Source organism: Dendrobates tinctorius, unplaced genomic scaffold, assembly GCF_039654945.1.
Source record: "Dendrobates tinctorius isolate UK_male_01 unplaced genomic scaffold, ASM3965494v1 ptg000070l, whole genome shotgun sequence".
Taxonomy (NCBI): domain Eukaryota; kingdom Metazoa; phylum Chordata; class Amphibia; order Anura; family Dendrobatidae; genus Dendrobates; species Dendrobates tinctorius.
Window position 1 is genome coordinate 71,003,299 of NW_027361738.1, and position 25,250 is coordinate 71,028,548.

The 25,250-nt window shown below is 42.2% G+C and overlaps 1 protein-coding gene across 2 annotated transcripts in view; it reads right to left on the reverse strand.

Annotated features, from left to right (window-relative positions):
• MALRD1 (MAM and LDL receptor class A domain containing 1) overlaps positions 1–22,062 on the reverse strand; it is a 586,417-nt gene extending 564,355 nt beyond the window's left edge. For both annotated transcript variants that reach the window (XR_012233447.1, XM_073581848.1), the window contains exon 1: positions 21,795–22,062. Coding sequence is in view for 1 of the 2 variants with exons in the window: in XM_073581848.1 (XP_073437949.1) it covers positions 21,795–21,963 (169 nt within the window). In the remaining variant the exon portion in view is untranslated. The remainder of the gene's footprint in view (positions 1–21,794) is intronic.
• Between the last annotated feature and the right edge of the window lie 3,188 nt (positions 22,063–25,250).

Sequence of the window (25,250 nt, forward strand, 5' to 3'; positions counted from 1 at the left end):
ATTTTTCATGTTGGACACATGATGAAATAGTGACTGCAGATAGGAATAAAGCTTTTTTATTATTATTATTATTATTATTATTATTTCACCTCTCCATTGTGGAGTTATTAGCAATCAAAGTATTTGGCACCTAATGAGTCAACTTTTGTTAAGTCCTATTGGGTGTTATCAGATATTCTTCACTGGAGGCGTGTACTTCTTCTCCCTGTATGAGTTGCCCAATCATCAGCAGGTAGCAACACAGCAGATAAAGAACACGCCCCTATTAGCTCAGGTTTCTCAGTGTGTGAGATGTAAGATGTAATGATACAGCCCAGAGAGGCGAAATTAAAGAAAACACAAGTTTATTCCACTCTGCAGCTACTATTACATCATGTGTCCAGTTCAACATGAACTTTTTTTTTTTTAAATGTCTTCTTTAACCTCATTCTTAGACCTCATTCAGAGGTCCACGAATCACATACGCATTCTTTTTGCATTGTTCACGGATAGAACACATATCCATGCTGGTCCATGGGTCTGTTCACATGTCCATGTTTTTTTGCAGACCTTGTTTCTACCCAAAAAAATTGTGAAAAAAAGTCAATTTTTGGTCCACGTTGAGGGTGAAATTTACTATGGCTCCATGAAAATCACAGCCAGCGCACGAATGGTATCCATGAACAGTCCGTAATCAACCTTGTAATGGATAGGAAAAGCCTTGTAATTTATTTCTTTTTCCATCTATGAAACACTGATAGTAAAAACTGACACACGGACCAAACACTGATGAATTAGATCTGGTTTTTTTTTTACATACTATAAAAAATCATGGATGTCTGAATGAAGCTTTAGACTTTTTTAACTCCTTTTTATGTAATAGCTCAGTAGATTCCTGCTATTCTATAGTGTGTGTCTCTGTACTTTGACATGAAACGGCGCCTATGTTATGGCATCGTCCTCACTGCATGGACACCCCGCACCCTACCAGAGGCTGGAACGATACTCTATGTGTATGCTTAAAAAAATGACTGACAGGAACATTAGGGGGCGTCATAATAACTATTTTATCACCTAGCGCAGACTGATTGTGATTTTATATTATCCTTCATTTTAAACTGAGTAAATCCTCAGCCTTTGCACTTAATCTTTCCATGAGTACAGTACGCAGACTTCTTGATTCCGAGCCAATGTTCTCATATATCAGCATGTGTCATTGTTTTCCTCCATTTCTCCACAGGTCACCATGTTTGTTTGTTTGCCTTCATGCAGATAATGATATTGCAGGCTTAGATGAAAGGATAACGGTGCATTTATCCCATACCAGATGCTCACTTATTTCTGATGGAAAATCAGATTTAGAGCTGCAGTTTGGAAATTCAATTTATTATTTAGTAATAAACCCATCTGTAAGTTTTCTCTATCAGAGAAAACTTTCCTTGGACATTCTGACATGTATTACTCCGGTGCCCAAGACTAGAATAATACTTCCTGTAGGGGTGTTTGGTTTTACATCTTTATTGAAGCTAGGACCCAACACTTGTTAAGTAAGTCAGTGATAGGAAGCAAAAAAAGCTACAATCCAACAGTGTAAGATTGCAAGTGATTGACGCGAATAATACAGAAGCAGAAAGATGGAAAATGTTGATTTTTGCCCTAATAAGTTGAATTTACTTTTGAAGGTCTCTGGTTGTTTCCACAGACCTGCTACCTGACCAATTCATATCCCCCTTTAAGCCCCATACATGGCCCAATACATCTGCTGGGCAATGGAGGTATAACAATTTGTATGTTGTAGTTGAGTATCTCTGCACTGCAATTCCAGCAATGTCTCTGTTTGGTATAGGCTTTACAAGTATACAACATTTGAAGGCTTCATCTGGATATACTGTATATGGATTGTGGGGGCAGCAGTGTGCTACATATAGGCATATGGGCAGAGCCAATGCTGGAATCGCCACCTCTTACTGATTATTGCATGAAAACATCAAGATCAGGCTTGGACTGGCCGACAGAAGAACAGGGCAATCCTCCGGTAGGCCACTGTAAAGAAATGCTAATATGTAGTGCAGAAAAAAAGGCATCATCTTATCATTCATTAAGCAAGCTACCCAAATTATTAGTCCATAGAAGGAAAAGTGCGTCTGTTCAGTAGGGATAGGTTATTTTTGCATATAAGTGAACAGCGGGCCCCAAGAGTCACTGTTACTGGTTGGCCTTTGCCAATCCAGTCCGACACTGGTGAAGATGGATAAGTAACAACACAATATTACTTTATTGAAAAGTCAATGTTGCAGCCATGATGCTTTGGGACAATGTTATGTTCAAAAGATGAAGACATTGGCTGGAAAATATAAGACGAGGTGCAGGGAACTTAGACTGGGAGCTTCACTCCAGCACTGCAATTGTCATGATCCAGGACGGGGTTTCGCTTTGGCCCGTCCTGGTCTGACTGGGGGTTAATTGTTCCGCCTCCCCCTGGCAGACGGCTATATAATGCTCACTGGACCTAGGTCCGGTGTCAGTTATACTCCTGCCCTCGGCTGAGTTAGTTGACCTTGTGCGTACGTGTGCCTTGTGCCTGATAACTTGCTTGCTTGTTTGGTTTTGATCCGGTTCTGTCCCTGTTACGAGTTCTGCCTGTCCCTCTTGTACTGCGCTACCTCTGGTGTATTACTCTCTGCTTGTGACTCGACTTCTCTCTGCTCATCCCCTTGGTACCATGTCACCCTCTTGTCTATGACCTTTGGCTTTGTCTGACCTCCCGTCTGTTTATCCCTCCTGTATCTCGCTGTCCGTACTGTGAATGACCTCCGTTATGCCTGACTCTGAGTTTTCTGTCTTCTCTGAAAGCAGGACGCTAAGCCCCGCCCCCTTGCAGTCACGTGACCGTAGGTCCCGTGCCGTCTTGCTAAACTTCATCACTCAGGTCCTGTGCACCTATACTTTCTGCCTGTCCTGATCCCCAGGGGTCCCTACAGTGCGGGTGAGTCCCTGCTCAGCGGAGGCTGTACGCCGGCGCTGTCAGGATCCTGATAGCAATACAAATAACCGCTGGAGTGGTGCTTTAACTTTGCTATCGACCTAATCGCACTGACCTCAAGATTTAAGTTGTCAAGTGATTTTTACTGTATAATGAACTCCATAAAAAAAATAAAACAAAAAAAAACTACATTAGAATTGAAATTTTCACCATCTCATCACACTTGATATTTTTGTTCATGCTTTTTAGTGCATTGTATGGTAAAATAAATGGTGTAATGCAAAACTACAAATCTTCCCTTAAAAAAACAAACCCTCATATGGCTATATCAAAGGAAAAATAAAGATGTTACTTATGAACTTATTATGACCCTTATAAGAAGAGGATGAAAAAATGAAATCGTAAAAATGAAAAATGGCTGTGTCCTAAAGAGGTTAAAGCATTAGCCCAGTAATAAATTAGCCCTAATAAGTGTAATCATTAACTATAAGTTGTGTAACCAAACATCAAGAGTTCAGCTCAAATTCACCATTAAAATATACTGTGAGCCGTAAACCAATCTATTGGGTCATTATTTTACCAAAATTCTAGCAAAACAAAAGTGCGATAAAGCAAACAAATATAATTAAATAGTATAAAAATCGAAGGGGGTGTACTTTTCTTCCAGCCGGTAAACACAAATCTTTTCACAGCTTTTTCCTACATACACTCAGGGTATATCATCTTATGAGCTAAAGAGTGAAATCGCTCAAAATATAATAATTCCTATACACAAGCCATCGGTCCCACTTTGATGCACCATGCAGGGTTGTCTGCTGACGGATCTCAAGGGTCTTCATGTTGAACACGACACTAGAAATCCACTAACTTAACTACGACGTAAGAAAAAAATGGCACAACAGCTGCTGGAGAAACTCGCAAGAAGAAGATAAATGGAGCAGCAGAGACCCAAAAAGGATTACATAAAGTAGGTACCAGGTTTCGCCGGTCCACAGCTAGTGTTTTGGTCTTTGAGTCTACAAGAAGGTGGGTATTTGCCTCTCAGCTTCTGCTCTCCTGTCTGTCACTCTACATGCAGGCATAGCAAAGAGAAGGGTTTTCACTTCAGGGAAGGAAAGTAACAGGACAATGGTAGACCAATGCATGCTGGAAAGAAAGTTCCAGCACATATAGTGCTGTAAGAGGCCGATGGAGAGAAACCACCTACGGAGAGGACAGTCACTTATGTGGACTAAACAACTGTTTTAAATTGTTATGTGGAATAAAAGGAGCAAGACAATCATTTTCTACAGTTTCTCTGGGAAAGGAAAGGCAAATAAATTGACATCGGCACACACATAGTCTGACCTGTCTAATCTGAGTAACTTTGCGTGACTGACAAGTCTTATTCCTGGCAGAAACTTGGTTCTGTTTTTATATGTGCCCATAATTCTTCAAACGTCTGTAAAAACATGAAATATCACTGTAGGGAAATACACGTCATAGGGACTGAGACTTGTATGGAGCGTATGCTTAAGTTTAGTGGACTTAAAGGGGTTGTCTGGTGAAAACAGACTATCACCTCTCCAGGATACGTGATAACTTGTTTTCACTGGATGTTCACTTTAATTTGGTCACAGTGGTCTATTGTTTGCCACCTGTTCAACCAACAATACTCCAAATCTTAGCTCAATCTATGGTACATGTACACCAGGGGTTAGATGTCATGTCTCTAAGGGGTCCATACCAATGGCTGACAAGACATGAACCTTGGGTGCCAATAGATTCCCTAATAAGTCAGTTTGCCATGACCATGGAAGATAGACAATGGTAATAATGGTGACATAAAGCCAGTTTAAGGCTCTGAAACTTTCATTGTGCATCTGTCAGACAGCATGGTGGACGATCATAGTTTCTGAGATTCTTTGCTATAATTTGTAAGTAATAGGGTACAAGGCATAGGAAAGTTGAGAAACGCTAGTCTTAATAATTAATCATCCAGGACTCCAAAGTTTGCTTTATAAAATATGAATATGTGAACATGGAGTTTTTTGAGGAGCCTTTTGGAGCTGATCCACTCTAAGAAAAAACCTTAAAAAGTGCTCACAAAATTCTTGAAAGACTCTTTCTGGTTATTTCTATTGTAAAACTACTTTGCTGTTCGTATGTTCAGTCTTCTGAACATTTTTCCTCCATTTCAGATTGAGAAAAAGCTTGGTGGGAAAAAAAAACAAAGTGCGCGTCACTTATTTAAAGCTTCCCATAAACAAAATGCTTAAAATAGGCACTGTCCAATTGAATTATGATGATAATTATGCAGTTGAGTTTCTAATAGAGTTAACCGAATATGTTCGGAATCGGTCGCTGAATCTGAATTTGCCATATTCATGCCATATTGGTACCCTATACGTGCTGAAATTATGTTTTTCTGAATATTTTTGCTCATTTCTACTCCCATTGACTCCAATAGCGTTCGGCTGTGTTCGGCAAATATTGCAAATACAATATTCGCCGGTGATCGTAATCTGAACCGAATGTTGAAAAATTTGCTCAACTCTAACTAGTACCAATAATAGGATTCATTAAGGGAATGTGTTGTATCTGTTAGGAATCTGGGTTCTATAAGGCCTATGCGGTAATCCAGATTCACACATTTGTCTCCAGAGGCTAAGTCCTTTTTCCCAGCTTCTGAGCATGCCCACGGGATGAGCTCCCATTGGAGTCCAGGAGTCAGGTGCTCAGGTCCTGCTCCTGATTTCATTGGCTTAGCTCATGGCTCTGGAGATTTCCGGCAGGTCCCGTACGCTATAAAAAGTTTGCATGGCCGTTATGCCATGCGCTAGTATTTTTATACTGCTGCTGTGTGTATGGTGACGGATGCTTGGACTGGTGACTGACTCATTAAGAAACCCCTTCCCTCGTTTATTACGTCTGTGTGAGTGAGTGGTATTCTGTCAGCACCTGCGCTAGCGCCAGTGCACACAAGCTCCATCTTTCCAGCAGCTTAGCGTCCTACATCGCACTTGCGATATTTGCAGCCTGTCCAGGCGTGCCCAGTTGCGACGCCGAGCACATGTGTACATGGTAAGTCTGCTCAGTTGTAGTGACTATAGTTAACTACTCTGGTTTCCGGCTACTGCACGTGTGCCGCTGAGATCCTGTGCTGTTAACAGGCTCAGCGATACTTTTGGTATTATTTTTCCCTGCAGTTCTGTGTCATTTAACAGAGCTTGCCTTTTTGCACCTGGGTGAGTTAGAACCCTGTGCATATTACCGCTTTAGTGCTCTGCCTCTCTCAGCAGCGGTTTTGTCATCCACCGCACGGTGGACCCCGAGTGGCGAAGGCACTTTAATTTTTTTTTTTTTTTAGTGCCTTCCGCCACTCCTAACATAATACTAGCGCCAGGGTCTGGCTGGAGATGGCAGATCAGCAGCAACTGTTGCAGTGTGTGCGACAACTCGAGACTCGCTTGGCTACCCTTGAGAGAGCTCTCGCAGCTTCGCAGGCCACAGATGCTGCTGTCCAAGCACTCACGGACGCGGTTGGGCGTATGTCCATGTCCGCCCTTGCGCCGACAGTTACCCGCCTCCCGTTACCTGAAAAATATTCTGGGGATGGCGCCTCCTGTAGAGGCTTTATCAGCCAGTGCTCGATTCACCTGGATCTGCTGGCTGCGCAATTCCCTACAGAGCGGGCCAAGGTGGCCTTTATTATATCCTTACTGTCGGGCAAGGCGCTGGAATGGGCTATGCCACTATGGGAGCGTGGTGACCCGGATATCCGGACCGCAGCTAATCTGCTAACTGCTATCAGGCAGGTGTTTCTCGGTCCACGGGTTACACACGACACCTCTCTCCAACTGCTCACCTTGTCTCAGGGATCACTCTCGGTCAGTCAATACGTCGTCCGTTTTTGGACACTGGTGTCCAAGTTAGAGTGGTCTGACAAGGCTCTGATTCCTGTATTTTGGGAGGAATTAGCGGAGCACGTCAAGGATGCTCTCTTCACGAGAGAAATTCCTACCACCCTGGAGGAGTTAATATCTATCTCCTCACGGATTGACCTCTGTTTTTCTGAGCGTGGTTTGGAGCAAGCGCACTCCAAACGGAGAGGTACTCCAGCTCCCAAATTTTTTGAGCCTCTGGACCTGCCCGAGCCAGAGGTTCTACCTCCTGAACCCATGGAGGTGTCTCGCGCCATTTCTGAGACATGTCCGGCTCAAGAGCCCGTGTGGGGTTGTCACCACCTACTTGCTGCTTCCCAGGAAGACAGTTTCCCGCAATGCTCTGACTGTGAGCCGGTAAGCAAGACTTTTGTCCCTCCTTGCCAGCGGCCTAAAGTCCTCGCGTGGGCACACGCGCCCAATGCGGACGGCCATCATGGCTATATGCAGACCACGAAGTCTTTGGCTGGCTCGTATTGGTGGCCGCACAGGGCACGGGACGTAAAAAAATGTATTCGGGCATGCACCCTATGTGCTCGGGATAGCCTTCCTGAACGGAGTGTGGCTACGCCCGTTGATACACGGCGGCCGTCTCCTAAAACTCCCATTGTCTCCCGGGTGTCCCTCCTGAGACCTGGTGATCTGTCCTCCCCTGATACCGTCCGTGTGTCCCGCTTTTCGGTTTCACCTACCGGGACATCAGGTTCGCCTTTTGATGAGTCTGAGACCTGTACCGCTGTCGGGCACAGGCTGGTGGACCGGAGGGTTCAGGGAGGAGGGGGCCCTAAGAGGGGGGTAATGTTAGGAATCTGGGTTCTATAAGGCCTATGCGGGAATCCAGATTCACACATTTGTCTCCAGAGGCTAAGTCCTTTTTCCCAGCTTCTGAGCATGCCCACAGGACGAGCTCCCATTGGAGTCCAGGAGTCAGGTGCTCAGGTCCTGCTCCTGATTTCATTGGCTTAGCTCATGGCTCTGGAGATTTCCGGCAGGTCCCGTACGCTATAAAAAGTGCACATGGCCGTTATGCCATGCGCTACACTGCGTTCCAAATTATTATGCAAATTGGATTTAAGTGTCATAAAGATGTAATTTTTTGTTTTTCAAATAAACTCATAGATGGTATTGTGTACCAGGGCTCTTTTGATCAGTGAAATCAATCTCAAATTCCTGTGATAATTAGTTTATCAGGTGAGCCCAATTAAAGGAAAACTACTTAAGAATGATGTTCCACATTATTAAGCAGGGCACAGGTTTCAAGGAATTTAGGAAAGAAAAAGGACCTCTCTGCTGCTGAAAAGCATCAAATAGTGCAATGCCTTGGTCAAGAGATGAAAACATTAGATATTTCCCAAAAATTTAAACATGACCATCGTACTGTTAAGAGATTTGTGGTTGATTCTGAGCACAGACATGTTTGTGCTGATAAAGGCAGAATGAGGAAGGTTTCTGCCAGGCAAGTTCATCGGATTAAGAGAGCAGCTGCTAAAAAGCCATTACAAACCAGCAAACAGATATTTAAAGCTGCTGGTGCCTCTGGAGTCCCTCGAACCTCATGGTGTAGGATCCTTCAAAGGCTTGCTATGGTGCATAAACCTACTATTCGGCCACCCCTAAAAAGTGTTCACAAGCAGAAATTGTAGCAGTGGGTCCAGACATACATGAAGACTATTTTTCATACAGTCTTGTTTACTGATGAGTGTCGAGCAACCCTGGATGGTCCAGATGGATGGAGTAGTGGATGGTTGGTGGATGGCCACTATGTCTCAACAAGGCTGCGACTTCAGCAAGGAGGAGGAGGAGTCATGTTTTGGGCCGGAATCATGGGGAAGCAGCTGGTAGGGCTCTTTAAGGTTCCTGAAGGTGTGAAAATGACCTCTGCAAAGTACTGTATATAGAGTTTCTGACTGACAGCTGTCTTCCATGGTATAAAAAGCAGAAATGTGCCTTCAGGAGCAAAATCCTCTTCATGCATGACAATGCACCATCTCATGCTGCAAAGAATACCTCTGAGTCATTGACTGCATAAAAGGAGATAAACTCATGGCGTGGCCACCATCTTCCCCTGACCTCAACCCTGTAGAGAACCTTTGGAGTATCATCAAGAAAAAGATCTATGAGGGAGGCAGTTCACATCAAAACAGCAACTCTGGGAGGCTATTCCGACTTCATGCAAAGAAATCCAAGCAGAAACTCTCCAAAAACTCCCAAGTTCAATGGATGCAAGAATTGTGAAGGTGATGTCACAGAAGGGTTCCTATGTTACCATGTAACTTGGCCTGTTAGGATGTTTTGGAGTTAAATAGCTTTTTTGTTCAGTGAATGTGACCTCCTAATGCTGCAAATTCCACAAATGAACATTTTCTGCTCTTTAAAACAGATCAAATGTTTAGAAATTCTACTGTGCCTAATAATTTGGAACAGTGCAATTTGAGTTTTTATTCATTTTGGAGATTATACTGTTATCATTGGGAGGTTTCTTCAATAAAATTTGATGTATACTCTAACGGGTGATGACTTTTATTAGACTGACTGTCATTTGTACTGACTATTTAGGAAAATCATAGAAAAATATCATTTGCATAATAATTTGGAACACAGTGTAGTATTTTTATACTGCTGCTGTGTGTATGGTGACGGATGCTTGGACTGGTGACTGACTCATTAAGAAACCCCTTCCCTCGGTTATTACGTCTGTGTGAGTGAGTGGTATTCTGTCAGCACCTGTGCTAGTGCCAGCGCGCACAAGCTCCATCTTTCCAGCAGCTTAGCGTCCTGCATGGAGCTTGCGATATTTTCAGCCTGTCCAGGCGTGCACAGTTGTGACGCCGAGCACACGTGTACACGGTAAGTCTGCACGGTTGTAGTGACTGTATTTAACTACTCCAGTTTCTGGCTACCGCACGTGTGCCCCTGAGATCCTGTGCTGTTAACAGGCTCAGCGATACTTTTGGTATTATTTTTCCCTGCAGCTCTGTGCCATTTAACAGAGCTTGCCTTTTTGCACCTGGGTGAGTTAGAACCCTGTGCATATTACCGCTTTAGTGCTCTGCCTCTCTCAGCAGCGGTTTTGTCATCCACCGCACGGTGGACCCCGAGTGGCGAAGGCACTTTAATTTTTTTTTTTTTTAGTGCCTTCCGCCACTCCTAACAGTATCTAATACTGTCCGACTGAAAGGCTGCAAAAAAACCAAAAAAAACACTAGGCAAAAAAAACTTCCCAAAAATGTTTGAAAAACTCGGGACAAAGAAATGAAAAATTCTACCCAAAACTCCCCAAACGAGGAGCCTTTCCTAAAAGTTTCCAATAGAAAACTCTTCGTTTTTGACAACCTCGAAAATGAACCTTGAGCTCATATAGTATCGTTTTTATTTCACAGAATTATTTATGACTTTCTCCATTGTAAATATTCTCAGCCGGATACTTTCTTAGGAGCATAGCTGCTCGGTTATTTTCATTGTATACATTTTGGCAAAGCTGATGAACCCCTAAGGAGCTCAATGTGATTTTGCATTAGCTAAAAGTGCCCTTGAAACGTGTAAGAACTGATAGCGTAAAACAGTTTGATGAATTCTCTGATAAATATCTCATTTAGCATTTTGATAACTTTCGCAGATTTGCTTTTACAAACGATTTTTAAAATTTATCATAACCAGGTTTTAGCCGTTGAGATTCGACAGTTCAGGAATCATTTATAACATTAGATTCACAAATATTTTAATTAATGAAGGTAAAGCGAGAATTTAAACCCCAAAAAATAAACGATATTTAGGGCAACACAGATCGTTTTAAAGATTAGAGAATAGATCTGTATAATTCATGCAAATATTTTACAATTTACCTAGATTTAATGTATTTATGATTAACTTTCAGAAAAGCAAAATCTATAAAAAATTACTGTAATCTCTAGGCTGGAAAGTCAATGCATTCCTCTATATTGTGCAATAAAAGAGTATTTAGGTAAAAACTAAGCAAAATATTAAATAGTCATATCTTTCTAGTTAGAAAGGTAATTAATTTCCTCCTGGGATTGGGGCTCTCAGTGCCGGTGTAAAACGGTGTCAGAACTCCTCCCATTATTCTGCAGATTAACCCCATATCTGCAGGTTAACGTTTTTTTACATAACAGGTTCCGTTCAAATGAGTTGTCTGCTTTCATCAAACATTTACTCATAGGCTCAGTTAAGTGTACAAGAAAAAAAAAGTGGAGCTTTACTTTATTTACCTGGGTCCAGAGCTATTTCTCCAACACTGCTTTGGTCTCTGTTTGTCTGCAGTGGGGACATAATATTGATAGTGCTGCAGCCAATCATAGAGCTTAGTGGCTCGTTTCGTTTATATCTGTAAAGCTTAGATGGCGCTTCTCTAGTATGATCCTAAAGCTGTTCCTTACTCCAAAAATTCTTGACAAGCTTCCTCAGCAGGTTAGGAGCAGGCAGTCGTAGTGGTGTAACTTGAAGCTTGTGGGCCTTAATGAAAAATTTCCAACTTTTAGAGAGCTTTAATAGTATTGGTCTTATGGGACAATGGGATCTTTTAAGACCCCTTGTGACTCCAAGGCCCAGGTTCAACTGAAACCCCTGCACCCACTATAGTTAAAACCTAGAAGGCAGAGCTTAAAGTCCTCCAAACACATTAGGCAAATGTTGGCAGAACCCACAAATATTGGTGGGTTTGACTGGCAGTCTAATGTGTATGGGGGCGTCACCAGACTGGTGCAAAAGTCAATTAGGCATGTCAGATTTTGGACTGCCGAACGCATTCTTCTCCCGGAGATAAGTTGCTGGCCAACATGTCAGTCAGCGGCTTTATAGTAGAGAAAATAGGAGATTGGGAGATTCAGCTGAAATGGCTGTCCACCAAACAATCGGCCAAAGCATCGTTCAGTCAACAGCCTGTCACGCTGTCTTCAGTAAGGAAGGGGAGCCTCAAACTGTCTCTGGAAATGGGACCCAAGCTATCCCTGTTCCAGAGTTACTCTTGAAGGTGAAGAGGCCCAAGTTTCTGACCTTACTATGCTCCTGTCAATGTCCTAAGCTGTATCTTCCTCCTCGCCTGGGACAGAAATATCCATGTATAAACATGTGTAGACAAATAGGGATAAAAATAAGCAACTTACATACAAAACACCAAGGGTAGAGAGGAATAAAGGAAAGGACCAAATGGGAATAGGATAATGGAGAAAAACAAAAACAGCAGGCAACAATCTCCAGCAGCAACTACGAAAGTTAACTTCAGCACACCAACTCCAGCAGGCCAGGAAGTAAACTTTCACAGGCAGGGGTGAGAAAGTATGGCCAGGTATTATAGAGAGAGAAAATGCGTAGGTCAGGAGCAGCTGTAATATGGAGCTGGACGTCTCTAACCAGCATACAAAGAGTCATTAACCTCTTCAGTGCCAAAGGAAATGAAGTCCATTTAATATGAGGAACAAAACACACAGGCTAAATGGAAGATCTGTGATTTGCAGTACATAAAGATCGCTTAACCCCAGATCTCTCAGGAGGACGCGACACACTCATGACACAGCCATTTAATGTGTATGGCCAGCTTAAGACTACCTATTTTGCCAACACCAATGTTGGTAAGTACGATTGTGGTAATCAAAATTATTTTCTTATCGTTTTCCATCCACAGCATTATCTCATGATAGGGATTATGACGAGTTATGGTGGCCAATACTTTGATGCTTAATTCGTAGAACAAACTTTAGATTTATCCCTGAACGTTTTTATGACAATGGGTAGTAATAAGCCGCAGGATGCTTATAAATACCCTGAGGAACATTCACTTTATTATTTTTCGACTCAAGTGCTTTATTGGCTATATTAGTAATGTCCTTACCCAACAACACTGCACTTTGGAGTTATATCTCATCATTCATTAATAGTGCAGATCTTTTATAAAGGTGTAATTATTTTATTGGAAGCGACATCATAAATATAGCCTCCGAAGGCTAAAAGATCATGTATGGAGCCATAAGTTCTCTCCACTTGTCATAGATAAAGTGTATTAAGGCATCTTTATCATAATAAGATTCCTTATAAAGAGCGCTTGAACTGTGATACCTCTTTCAATAATTTTCTCCTTGAAAATACATATTAGACGGAGAAAGAGTCTGAAGTCCAAAAGCGGTGACTAACAGATGGGCGATGCTTTATGCTTAGGCTCATTTCAAAATCCGTGCCTAAATCATTACTGGGAAACAATCCATTTGTATTATAATGTGGCATTGCATTAATGCAAACTTTATTTTCTACATGATTTATGCAAATATGACTTTGCCAAACTCCTTTTAACCTTTTTCTTGCATTATTCATTGATGTGTGATGTAAATTTTGAAAAAACATTAAAGGGGTCATCTCATCGTTCTTTCCCCAGAAAAAAATGTTGAATGACATTGCAGTCTATTAGATGAGTGGCTGGCAAAGTGGCTATCAGTCCCTTACCATATATTGATGGCTTTAGTCTGAACAGAATGGAAGCTGCCACCAAAGGACAGATCTTTATGATGTCCACATGTCCTAAGTCAGATGGATGTCTTCATAACACATCCTTTCATAAAGGTAAATCCTCTAGTTTTGGAGATCTAAAACTCTATTTGTCAATGTTTTCGAGCTCAAGTTAAAGAAATTAAAATCAAAAACTTCTCAGGCTATCAGAAAACAAGTGCTCAAGAACCATGAAATAATATTTCATCATTGCTTCCCCGCTTATGTTACTAAGTTAGGGCATACTTGCAAAATTTCCTGGGATATAGGGAAAACGTCCCAGACTTTAGGTTTGGCAAACCTCACAAAAACCAGTGGTTCTGGAAAGTGACGTATGCCTTGACGTTGGCTTCCAATTGCAATTTTAGGTTGAAAGGAATAGATCTTGAAGGATGCATGGCCTCCAAAAAGGGAGAGAATCATTCTGAAAATATTATTGCTTTGATTTGTGGTCTAAGGTAAGATCCTTTAAGGGTTGGTCCAATACCAATAAAGCCCTTTATAAATACCTATTTTTGAGCCCTAAGGACTTTTTAAATAAAATGTATTGTTAAATTCTCTACACTTCTCCTTATCTTGCTATTTGCTACTTGTGTTTTATTCCTCATTCCCTGTTTACGTGTCATTTGAGAGGAGTCTCAAAACTTATGTCATAAGGGGCTGGGACGACACTCACTTCAACGAAGCCTCTATCACCCTCCCTTGAACAAGAGGTCATCAAGCACCAGCACTGTGATTTTACTAATCCCAGCTACTTGTCCTCGATGACAACTTGGTCTGCTAGAGATAATCGAAAAGTGACCACAACTTCAGTCGCCGCCATCACCACCACTGTTTCTAACACCACAATCCCTTTCCTGAAATGAATTGTCATCAACTATGGTGATAAAAGGTGTGTGAGTAATACCAGTGCTGTCCCCTATTGACCATTCATTTGAAGGCAGTAATAAAAGCTGTGGGGCAGAGCTGGTGTCACTCACCTTCTGTCACCATCCCATGATGATGATTCATTTCAGAGAAAGAAACTGTAGTGTTAGAAGCAATGACTGTGATGGCGGCGGCCGTGATTGAATATATGGTAACTTCTCGATCACATCCACTGAACCAGGATGTCATCAGGAGTGAAAGTACTTGTGGTAAGTGAAAGCAGTGCCTTCCCAAGATAACGTCCTGTTTCAGAGAAATGAGTGCAGCCCCAGCCTTCTGATAATGTCCTGTTCCAGGAGCAGCGATAGACACTGCAGAGAAGCGAGTGCAGCCCCAGCCACTGTGATGTTCCCTTAGAGCAGGGGTCTCAAACTCACGGCCCGTGGGCCAACTGCGGCTCTCGGGAAAATAATTTGCGTCCCTCACCTCATGGGCCCTCGGGACAATAGTTTGCGGCCCTCACCTCGGCCGGGATCACACATGTGAGAAAAAGGGCCGAGTCTCGCATGTGAAATCCCAGTCACACGTAGTACCGCTCATTATGGTCATGAATATGGACGCCCGTCCACTCTCATAGGCATGGTGCCCATATTCATGAGCTTAATGACGTGTGACCGCGCACTCATACAGGAAGAAGATGTCGGCGCTGGACCATTGGACCTGCAGCAGGAGGAGGTGAGTATGATGATGGCTAGACAGTCACAACAGCCTGCTGTCAGCAGGCAAGACGTATGAGTCACAATCACAACACATGCAGCAGGAGCAGCCGAGCAGGGACCGGACCGCGCCACAGAATAAGGTGCGCCGGGTTCAGAATGAGCGGTGGTGCGGTGCGGTATATTGCTCTCGGAGGTGGGACATCAGCCGGCCTTATTGCAAACTTGTGCCATTACCCCAGGCTCAGAAATGGAGGCAGCCACGGAAATTGCTGCTCAGTGGAACAGAAAAAAAAGCGGAAAAGATGCATCGGCTAACACTGAAACAGTGACACCAAGTGGAATGATCTATTACACAGCCCCAAACATATCTTTCTCAAAGCCTGCAGTGAAGAGAAAGGTGCAATATTTCTTTGCTGAGCACAGGGGCATCCTGACGTGTCTTATTTGCACAGAGAAAGTTGCAGTGCACAAAGAATACAATTTGAAACGTCATTACATAACTAGACATGCTGAGGAGTATGCAAAATACCAGGGAGATGAAAGAGCCAACCGGGTTGCTAATCTTAAAAGATACATTGCCTTGCGAAAGTATTCGGCCCCTTGGAACTTTTCAACCTTTTCCCACATATCAGGCTTCAAACATAAAGATACCAAATGTAAATTTTTGGTGAAGAACCAACAACAAGTGGGACACAATTGTGAAGTTGAATGAAATTTATTGGTTATTTTAAATTTTTGTGGAAATTCAAAAACTGAAGAGTGGGGCGTGCAATATTATTCGGCCCCTTTAACTTAATACTTTATTGCGCCACCTTTTGCTGTGATTACAGCTGCAAGTCACTTGGGGTATGTCTCTATCAGTTTTGCACATTGAGAGACTGAAATTCTTGCCCATTCTTCCTTGGCCAACAGCTCGAGCTCAGTGAGGTTGGATGGAGATCGTTTGTGAACAGCAGTTTTCAGCTCTTTCCATAGATTCTCAATTGGATTCAGGTCTGGACTTTGACTTGGCCATTCTAATACTTGGATATGTTTATTTGTGAATCATTCCATTGTAGATTTAGCTTTGTTTGGGATAATTGTCTTGTTGGAAGACGAATCTCCATCCCAGTCTCAGGTCTTTTCAGACTCCAACAGGTTTTCTTCAAAAATGGTCCTGTATTTGGCTCCTTCCATGTTCCCATCAATTTTAACCATCTTCCCTGTACCTGTTGAAGAAAAGCAGGCCCAAACCATGATGCTGCCACCACCATATTTGACAGTGGGGATGGTGTGTTCAAGGTGAAGAGCTGTGTTGCCTTTACGCCAAACATATCGTTTGGCATTGTTGCCAAAAAGTTGGATTTTGGTTTCATCTGACCAGAGCACCTTCTTCCACATGTTTGGTGTGTCTCCCAGGTGGCTTGTTGCAAACTTTAAATGACACTTTTTATGGATATATTTGAGAAATGGCTTTCTTCTTGCCACTTTTCCATAAAGGCCAGATTTGTGCAGTGTACGACTGATTGTTGTCCTATGGACAGACTGTCCCACCTCAGCTGTAGATCTCGGCAGTTCATCCAGAGTGATCATGGGCCACTTGGCTGCATCTCTGATCAGTCTTCTCCTTGTTTGAGATGAAAGTTTAGGGTCTTGGTAGATTTGCAGTGGTATGATCCTTCCATTTCAATATGATCGCTTGCACAGTGCTCCTTGGGATGTTTAAAGTTTTGGAAATCATTTTGTATCCAAATCCGGCTTTAAACTTCTGCACAACAGTATTACAGACCTGCCTGTTGTATTCCTTGGTCTTCATGATGCTCTCTGTGCTTCAAACAGAACTCTGAGACTATCACAGAGCAGGTGCATTTATACGGAGACTTGATTACACACAGGCGGATTATATTTATCATCATTAGTCATTTAGGACAACATTGGATCATTCAGAGATCCACAATGAACTTCTGGAGTGGGTTTGCTGCACTGAAAGTAAAGGGGACGAATAATATTGCTCGCCCCAAGTTTCAGTTTTTGAATTTACACAAAAATTTTAAAAAACCAATAAATTTCGTTCAACTTCACAATTGTGTCCCACTTGTTGTTGATTCTTCACCAAAAATGTACATTTGGTATCTTTATGTTTGAAGCATGATATGTGGGAAAAGGTTGAAAAGTTCCAGGGGGCCGAATACTTTCACAAGGCACTGTATCTACTTAGGCAACAAGATTTCTTTAAGAAAGCAACCAAAGAGAATGATGCAGCAGTCGAAGCTATCTACGTGGTTAGTGAGATGATTGCTAAAGCAGGAAAGTCATTCAAAGAAGGTGAATTTGTAAAAAAGTGCATATTACAGGCTGCGAGTATTGTTTGTCCAGAAAAGAAAGGTCAATTTAGCAACATCAGCCTTTCTGCCAACACCGTAGCAGAGCGCATTTCTGACCTGTCAAGTGACATTTATGATCAACTGTGTGAGAAAGCAAAATGTTTCCGTGTATACTCAGTCGCTCTTGATGAGACCACAGACATCACCGACACTGCCCAGCTCGCAATCTATGTCCGTGGTGTTGATGACAATTTTGAAGTCATAGAGGAGTTGCTCACAGTGATTCTAATGCATGGCCAGACCACCGCTCAGGAGATATTTTACCAGCTGTGTGATGCCTTTGAGAATGCCGGTTTACCTTGGAGGAGGTTTGTTGGAATAACAACTGATGGAGCGCCATCAATGACAGGGAGGAAAAATGGACTGGTGGCACTTGTTAAAAAAAAACTGGAAGAGGAAGGTGTGGAGGAGGTCATTGCTCGGCATTATCCATCAGCAGGCCCTTTTCAGCAAATGCCTGAAGTTTGACAATGTGATGTCTTTCGTTGTGAAATGCATCAACCAAATCAGATCCAGGGGCTTAAACCACAGAAGGTTTCGTGCTTTTTTAGAGGAAATGGAGTCAGAATATGGGGATGTGCTCTACTTCACCGAGGTACGTTGGCTCAGCAGGGGAAACATATTGAAGAGATTTTTCGAGTTGAGATCGGAAGTGAAAGCCTTTATGGAGAAAGATGGTGCTAAGTGATCCAAAATGGCTCATGGACTTCGCTTTTTTTGTTGATATCACACACAAGCTTAATGTACTGAACAAGAAGTTACAAGGCCAGGGGCAACTTGTCAGTGCTGCCTATGACAACGTGAGAGCATTCTCTACAAAACTTATGTTATGGAAAGCCCAGCTTTCTCAGACAAACCTTTGCCATTTCCCATCATGCAAGGCACGCATGGAAGCAGGCACACCATTCAGTTGTGAGGAATATATGGATGTCATTTTGAAGCTACAGGAGGAATTTGATCACAGATTTGCAGACTTCAAGACGCACAGAGCCACATTTCAAATTTTTGCGGACCCCTTCTCCTTTGATGTGCAAGATGCCCCTCCTGTACTTCAAATGGAGCTCATTGACCTGCAGTGCAACTCTGAACTCAAAGCCAAGTTCGGGGAGGTGAGTAGAAAAGCAGACAAGCTCAGGCAATTTTTGAGAGAATTGCCCCCCAGCTTCCCTGAGCTTTCCCGAATGTTCAAGCTGACCATGTGTCTTTTTGGGAGCACATACTTGTGTGAAAAGCTCTTCTCTACCTTGAACTTCAATAAGTCCAAGTACAGGTCCAGAATTACTGATGAGCATCTTCAAGCCCTACTGAGGGTCTCAACTGCTTCCTCCCTTAAGCCAAATGTGGCTCGGCTATGCGAGAGTAAGTGCTGTCAGATCTCTAGCAGCAAGAAGTAGGCAGAAGAAGCCATGTTCAATGTTCCATTCATGTTCAAGAAAGTTAAATGTTAAAGAACTGCTAATACAGACATCTGAATCTGAATAATAATAATTACATTTCTCTAGTCAGCAACTATATGTGGTTTCTTCAGTCTTCTATATCTGCTGTATTATTATCATTTTCATTTTATTTATTTATTACTGATTGATTTATTTTTTCTTATGAATTCATTAATTTATTTTTTAACACAAAATAAGATGAAAAAATAAAGACCTTGATAACCTTGGAATGTTTTTGTAAGAGATTTTCTTGTGCAAACCTGACGCGGCCCAGCCTCACCCAGATTCTACCTCCAGTGGCCCCCGGGTAAATTGAGTTTGAGACCCCTGCCTTAGAGCAAGGGTGGGGACCCGTTTTTCTGCCAAGGGCCATTTGGATATTTATACCATCCTTTGGGGGCCATATAAAATGATTAACTTGAAAATAACTCTGCTATATTTGATCAAACATTTAATTAATTCACCCCTAATGTGACAACTGGTACTGCCCCTCATTGGTGCAGCTGTGCTGTTAGGTGGTATGGATGATGTTGCTGCTCATAGCTGCTTTTCCAGGTTTGTGCTGGTCTGTAGCACAGACGTCTCTTTGCAATGATAAGTTTTGAAAAGAACTAGCAGCAGCAAGTCATACAAAATACAGATGTATATTACACTGTAGGTCTGCTCACAAGGGGAAATTCATCACTGCTCATGTAACATTTATAGAACTCAAGCAGTGAGAGATCTGCAGTATACATAATATAGAAGATGCTGAGACTGCTGTATATGCATCAAATTGGAGACACAGAGACTACTGTATACATATCACATAGGAGATGCAGAGAAAGCTATATACATTACATAGGAGACACCAAGCCTCCTGTATATACATCACATAGGAGACACTGAGACTGCTGTATACAGCACATGAGACAAAGAGACTGATGTATACACATTACATAGGAGACACCAAGTCTGCTGTATATATATATATATATATATATATCACATAGGAGACACTGAGACTACTGTATATACATCACATAGGAAATACTGAGACTGCTGTTTACTTCACATGGGAGACACTGGGGCTATAGTACATACATCACAGGAGACATGGGGAGTGCAGTATATAGATCACAGGAGACATGCGGCTGTGGTATATAGATCACAGGAGATATGGGGCTGGTGCATATACCTCACAGGAGACATTGTCAGGCAATGAACGGCATCTTTGGGGCATAAGTTTTCCGTTGAGTCCTGTCATGCTGACCTCGGCGCCATCCCTGGTTCGCATTTGCTCTGCTATTTTGCATGGTGCCAAATCCCTCTGCAGTTTGCCTGCAGGGCTTTTATATCAAGGAACTTTGTAATGCAGGTCACCTGACCAGGTCCAGCACAAAAACAAATTGTTTCCACCTGGTTCCACCCGGCCTGTAGATGGCGGTCTTTCCTTGCTAATGTCACATGGTCACATGTCACGTGGCGGGATGGCTTGTACATTATTCTGATCAAAATTATGTTTACAAAATACCCTTATTATTATTATTACTACCTTTATGCATTATTTGCAGTATATTTTTTTACTTTTTAGTTCAGGATATTTGTGTTTTTGCTTTTTGTTTTCTCTGGTTAATGGTCATGTGTTAATATGCACTTACATTGTGCATACACATTAACTTACTTTCTCAGTTCAGATTTGTTTTTTATTCATTTCATTGTGCATTCAGTGCATATATGGGTGTGACCGCCCTTTTTCTGAGCTGGGAAAGCCATCCAGTCTGGCCTAAGCTGTTACTAGTAGTTCAGCCGCTCGATCCTTATTCACATTCACGTCACTTGGCAAGTGAAAAGGTTTTAAATACTAGAGTAGGGACTGTCCCACAAGGGTTGCCGTGACGTGGCGGGATGGCTTGTACATTATTTTGATCAAAATTATGTTTACTAAATACCCTTATTATTATTACTACCTTTATGCATTATTTGCAGTATATTTTTTTACTTTTTAGTTCAGGATATTTGTGTTTTTTGCTTTTTGTTTTCTAATGTCACATTGGGCAAAGGCTCTTTAGGGGTATCACTGCTTCCTCTTACACCTGCAATAATAACAGATATCGGGAGCAGTGACAGAACCCCAACGATGAATCCAGTGACAGTGAGTAAAGGACAGTTGTTGTTTTTTTCATTGATATAGGATTTTTTAAAAGAGAAAATTAACTGTAAAACCATATCAGTAAGCCTTCAGTTTCAGTTCTTTGAAAGATACCTGTATACATTTTTCCCACATTGATGTGATACACAGGGGACTTTACACTGGATCGATGAAATCAGTAACCAGCATATAAAATTACAAAATGGCTGCTCCAGTTGGCAAAGCCTGCCTACGTCGTGGTCTGTGGTGTTTGGGAAGAAGTCCTCTAATATACAGGTTAGATTTGGTTAACTGATACCAACCAGAACTGTTGCTGATTTTGGTGCTGGTCGTTTTTTGACTTGGAAGAGTCTTGTGGTGTGCATGCACTATGGATTGCAATACCTGGTCACAGGGGTGGACATACTGTTGGTGAACCTTGTGCTGCCACTCAGTGCCCTGTAAAGTAACAGAGGCCATTTCCACCTTCAAATGTTGAACTATTGGGCTCCAAAGAGCCCACATGTTGGTGTTGTTGCACAGGAGCCCTCTTCTGTCTCTGTCCATCCCTTCCTGGTCACCATACTAATTTTTTTTAACGCAATCTTCAACCTGAGGACATGAGTTCTCCAAAACCTAGAAAACCCCTTCAATGTTTTAGGCAGTGAGAGTGGGGGAACCCTGTCTGTGGCAGATATCGCTAGGAAGAAGCGAATGTCATCCATTGAATAAGTTATTTATCCAGTAGACGGTCCCAATTGATTACTATTGAATCCGTTTTGTGTCAATTTTTTGGAACAGAAAAAAAAAAGTCCTGCAACTTTTCTTCTGTTCTAAAAACAAAACCCACACAAAATTCAGATGCTCTATTAAGTCCCATATTATATATAATTAAAAAAAAAATGTTTATAGCTCTACTTACATGAAGCTTCATCGCTGCCATCTCCACACTGATCCGTGAAATCACACACGTAATCCAGAGGTACGGAGAACCCTCGGCTGCACCAAAATCCATCCCCAATACTTGGTCTTATAACGGCATTGATAGATAATAATATAAGGGGAACAAGCAGTTTGCAGTCTTTAATCATTTGTGTCCAAAAAAAATAAAAAGCTGAAATTTACAGTGAAGAGAAAAAAAATGAGACATCTATGCTGATCCGGGGCGAAGTGGTGATACCTGCTGTCACATCCTCTCCTGTCACTAGAATGGGCAGGTGTGTCTTTAGACAATGTTTAACTTTTGCAGATTTATGGCCGCCCGCTTAGTGCTGTTGCTCCAGGATTATCAATTATTGTGCCTGGCAGAGAGATCTGATAACTTCTCTCAGATAAACAGCAAAGTTTCCAATGAGATGAAGCGCATGACTTATCGTAATGATTTTTTTTTTCTCTTGCTTTCTTGAAAATACAATATGGGGATGTGAGCTAATGTCAATGGTGAAAAACAGCTGTGCAAAAATAGATGCAGATAAATATAAAATATAAAAAAGATCTACATCCGTGTATCCATATTTCTCAGGAGTGCGTGCCATCCTTTTTTCTTGTAGGCCCATGGACACTCGGTTCACAAAATAACATGAACATGTCACGTGAATTCATAATAGGCTGCAATGGAGTGAAAACCACACAGATAGAACATGGACCGCAAGTGAAAATTGAATGTCTTAAATGGCCTAAGGGTTTATTCACACGTGCTACATTTGACAAAAATTTCAGAGCAGATTTTGCTCTTAAATCTGCATTAAAGACAAAGACAATAGACGTACTCTGCATGCAAATGGGCACATGCAATCAAAAATTTCTGCACTTATTTATGGCACCACTGCAAAAAAAAAAAATCTATATATCTCACTGAAATTATTAAAATCCACTACGGAAAATATGTACAGTATGTCACTTATTAAGCAGATTCTTCACAGGAAAACTAAGTACTAGTCCCAACAGGATGTCTATATAACACATTTGTTGTGTGAACATACCCTTGGAGTGCTAGATCCGTGCCCACATACCTACTCCTGGTCTCAGCTGAGAAGAGGAAGCAAATCAATTCAATCTAGACCAGGCGTGGGCAATTAATTTTCCCGAGGGGCCACATGAGAATCTGTGGCTGTTGTGGAGGGTCGAACCAATAGCCTGAAATTAATTCTGTTCAATATTAATATTAACATATTCATTATAATTGTTTTATATTAATATTAATTGTATCACTTAAGATTCAGCAGAATTAAGTATGCTGACATACACTGTTTGAGCTGGCACACAGCCCCTTGTTTATAGCATATAAGCCCACACACCAAACCTTATATACCTTAAGAGCTCCCACATAGCCTCCCTATACACAGCATGAGCCCCACATAGCCTCCCTAAATATAACATAAGCCCCACATAGCCTCCTCATATACAACATGAGCCCACATAGCCTCCCGATGTCCAGCATGAGCCCCACATAGCCTCCCTATATATAGCATGAGCCCCACATAGGCTCCCTACATATGGCATCAGTTCCACATAGCCTCTCTATATACAGCATGAGCCCCACATAGCCTCTCTATATACAGCATGAGCCCCACATAGCCTCCCTACTCCTAAATATAACATAAGCCCCACATAGCCTCCTCATATACAGCATGAGCCCACATAGCCTCCCGATGTCCAGCATGAGCCCCACATAGCCTCCCTATATACAGCATGAGCCCCACATAGGCTCCCTACATATGGCATCAGTTCCACATAGCCTCTCTATATACAGCATGAGCCCCACATAGCCTCTCTATATACAGCATGAGCCCCACATAGCCTCCCTACTCCTAAATATAACATAAGCCCCACATAGCCTCCTCATATACAGCATGAGACCACATAGCCTCACCATGTCCAGCATGAGCCCTACATAGCCTCACCATGTCCAGCATGAGCCCCACATAGCCTCACCATGTCCAGCATGAGCCCTACATAGCCTTCCTATAAACAGAATGAGCCCCATATAGTGTCTGCGTGTCCAGCATGAGCCTCACATAGCCTCCACATGTCCAGTATGAGCCCCACATAGCCTCCCCATGTCCAGCATGAGACCATGTCCAGACACCCATCCCATACACATGAAAAAAAAGAAAACCACATACTCACCTCTCTCCCACTCCCCTGGTGTTCTGCTCCTGTTCCCTGTGCACTGACTCTATGCAATGACAAAATCTCATCAGCTGTTTCACAATGCATTCACTGCTGTCTGTATCCTGAGGATGCCGGAAAAGGTGACAGCGGGCCAGTGGTGGGGGAGGGCACGGTGGAAACCGTGGGCCTCTGTTTTCAGCCCCTCGGCTGTCTCAGTACATGGGACGGACTGGAACAGCAAGAGGGACAGATGTGGCCCGAAGGCCACACTTTGCCCAGGTCTGATCTAGATAATGCTCTGTGAGCTAAATATATCAGCTCTACAAGTCTCTAGACTAGTTTTATAAATTATATAGGTCCTGGAGGTTTAGTCTAAGTTGAGACATGTCCAGGAGCCTAAATATAAATCATAAGGCCCCCTAGCAAGTCTGTTGCCTCTCCCCACTGCACCCCCACACCCGACCCCCATCCCCCCAACAAAAATAATAAAACTGTTTTCAGAGTAGGATGGATCAGGCCAGTTAAGCACAGTCACAGAATGGCATACTTCAAAACTTTTTGATTTTGGTTTTGGCTTTTCTCCTAAGTCATGTAGAAAGGCTCGTTGGAGAGTCAATATTGACTTTTAGGGTTGCTACTTCTAGTAGGTGGCACTAAAGTTCTAGTCCTCCTCTTCTCTGAAGAGACAATTTTCATATTACCCAGAGGAGTTTCTCCCCTTTCCGACATCGGGTGTAAATGTATCGGACAATGTTGAAATTTTTTTTTTTTAAGCAAAGTTTGGAATTTTTTTTCACCACTTAGATAAAAAAGAACCTAGACATGTTTGGTGTCTATGAACTCGTAGTAAGAAAAAAATCCGGCACTCCCAAATGCAAAAAGAAGTTCCTTTTTATTTTTCACAGCTTAATAATCCACATGATGTACATTCAATAACGTTTCGGTCTCTATAATGGACCTTCTTCAGACATGTGGAGCTGTGAGAATCGTCACGTGCAGGAAAACATGCGCTGTCAGTTGTATGCATGTTTTCCTGCACGTGACGATTCTCACAGCTCCACATGTCTGAAGAAGGTCCATTATAGAGACCGAAACGTTATTGAATGTACATCATGTGGATTATTAAGCTGTGAAAAATAAAAAGGAACTTCTTTTTGCATTTGGGAGTGCCGGATTTTTTTCTTATATGATTTATTGGGACTGGTATCCTGTTCTGAGCACCCCTTATCGAATTATCGGAGTGACATGTCTTTTTGTTATTATG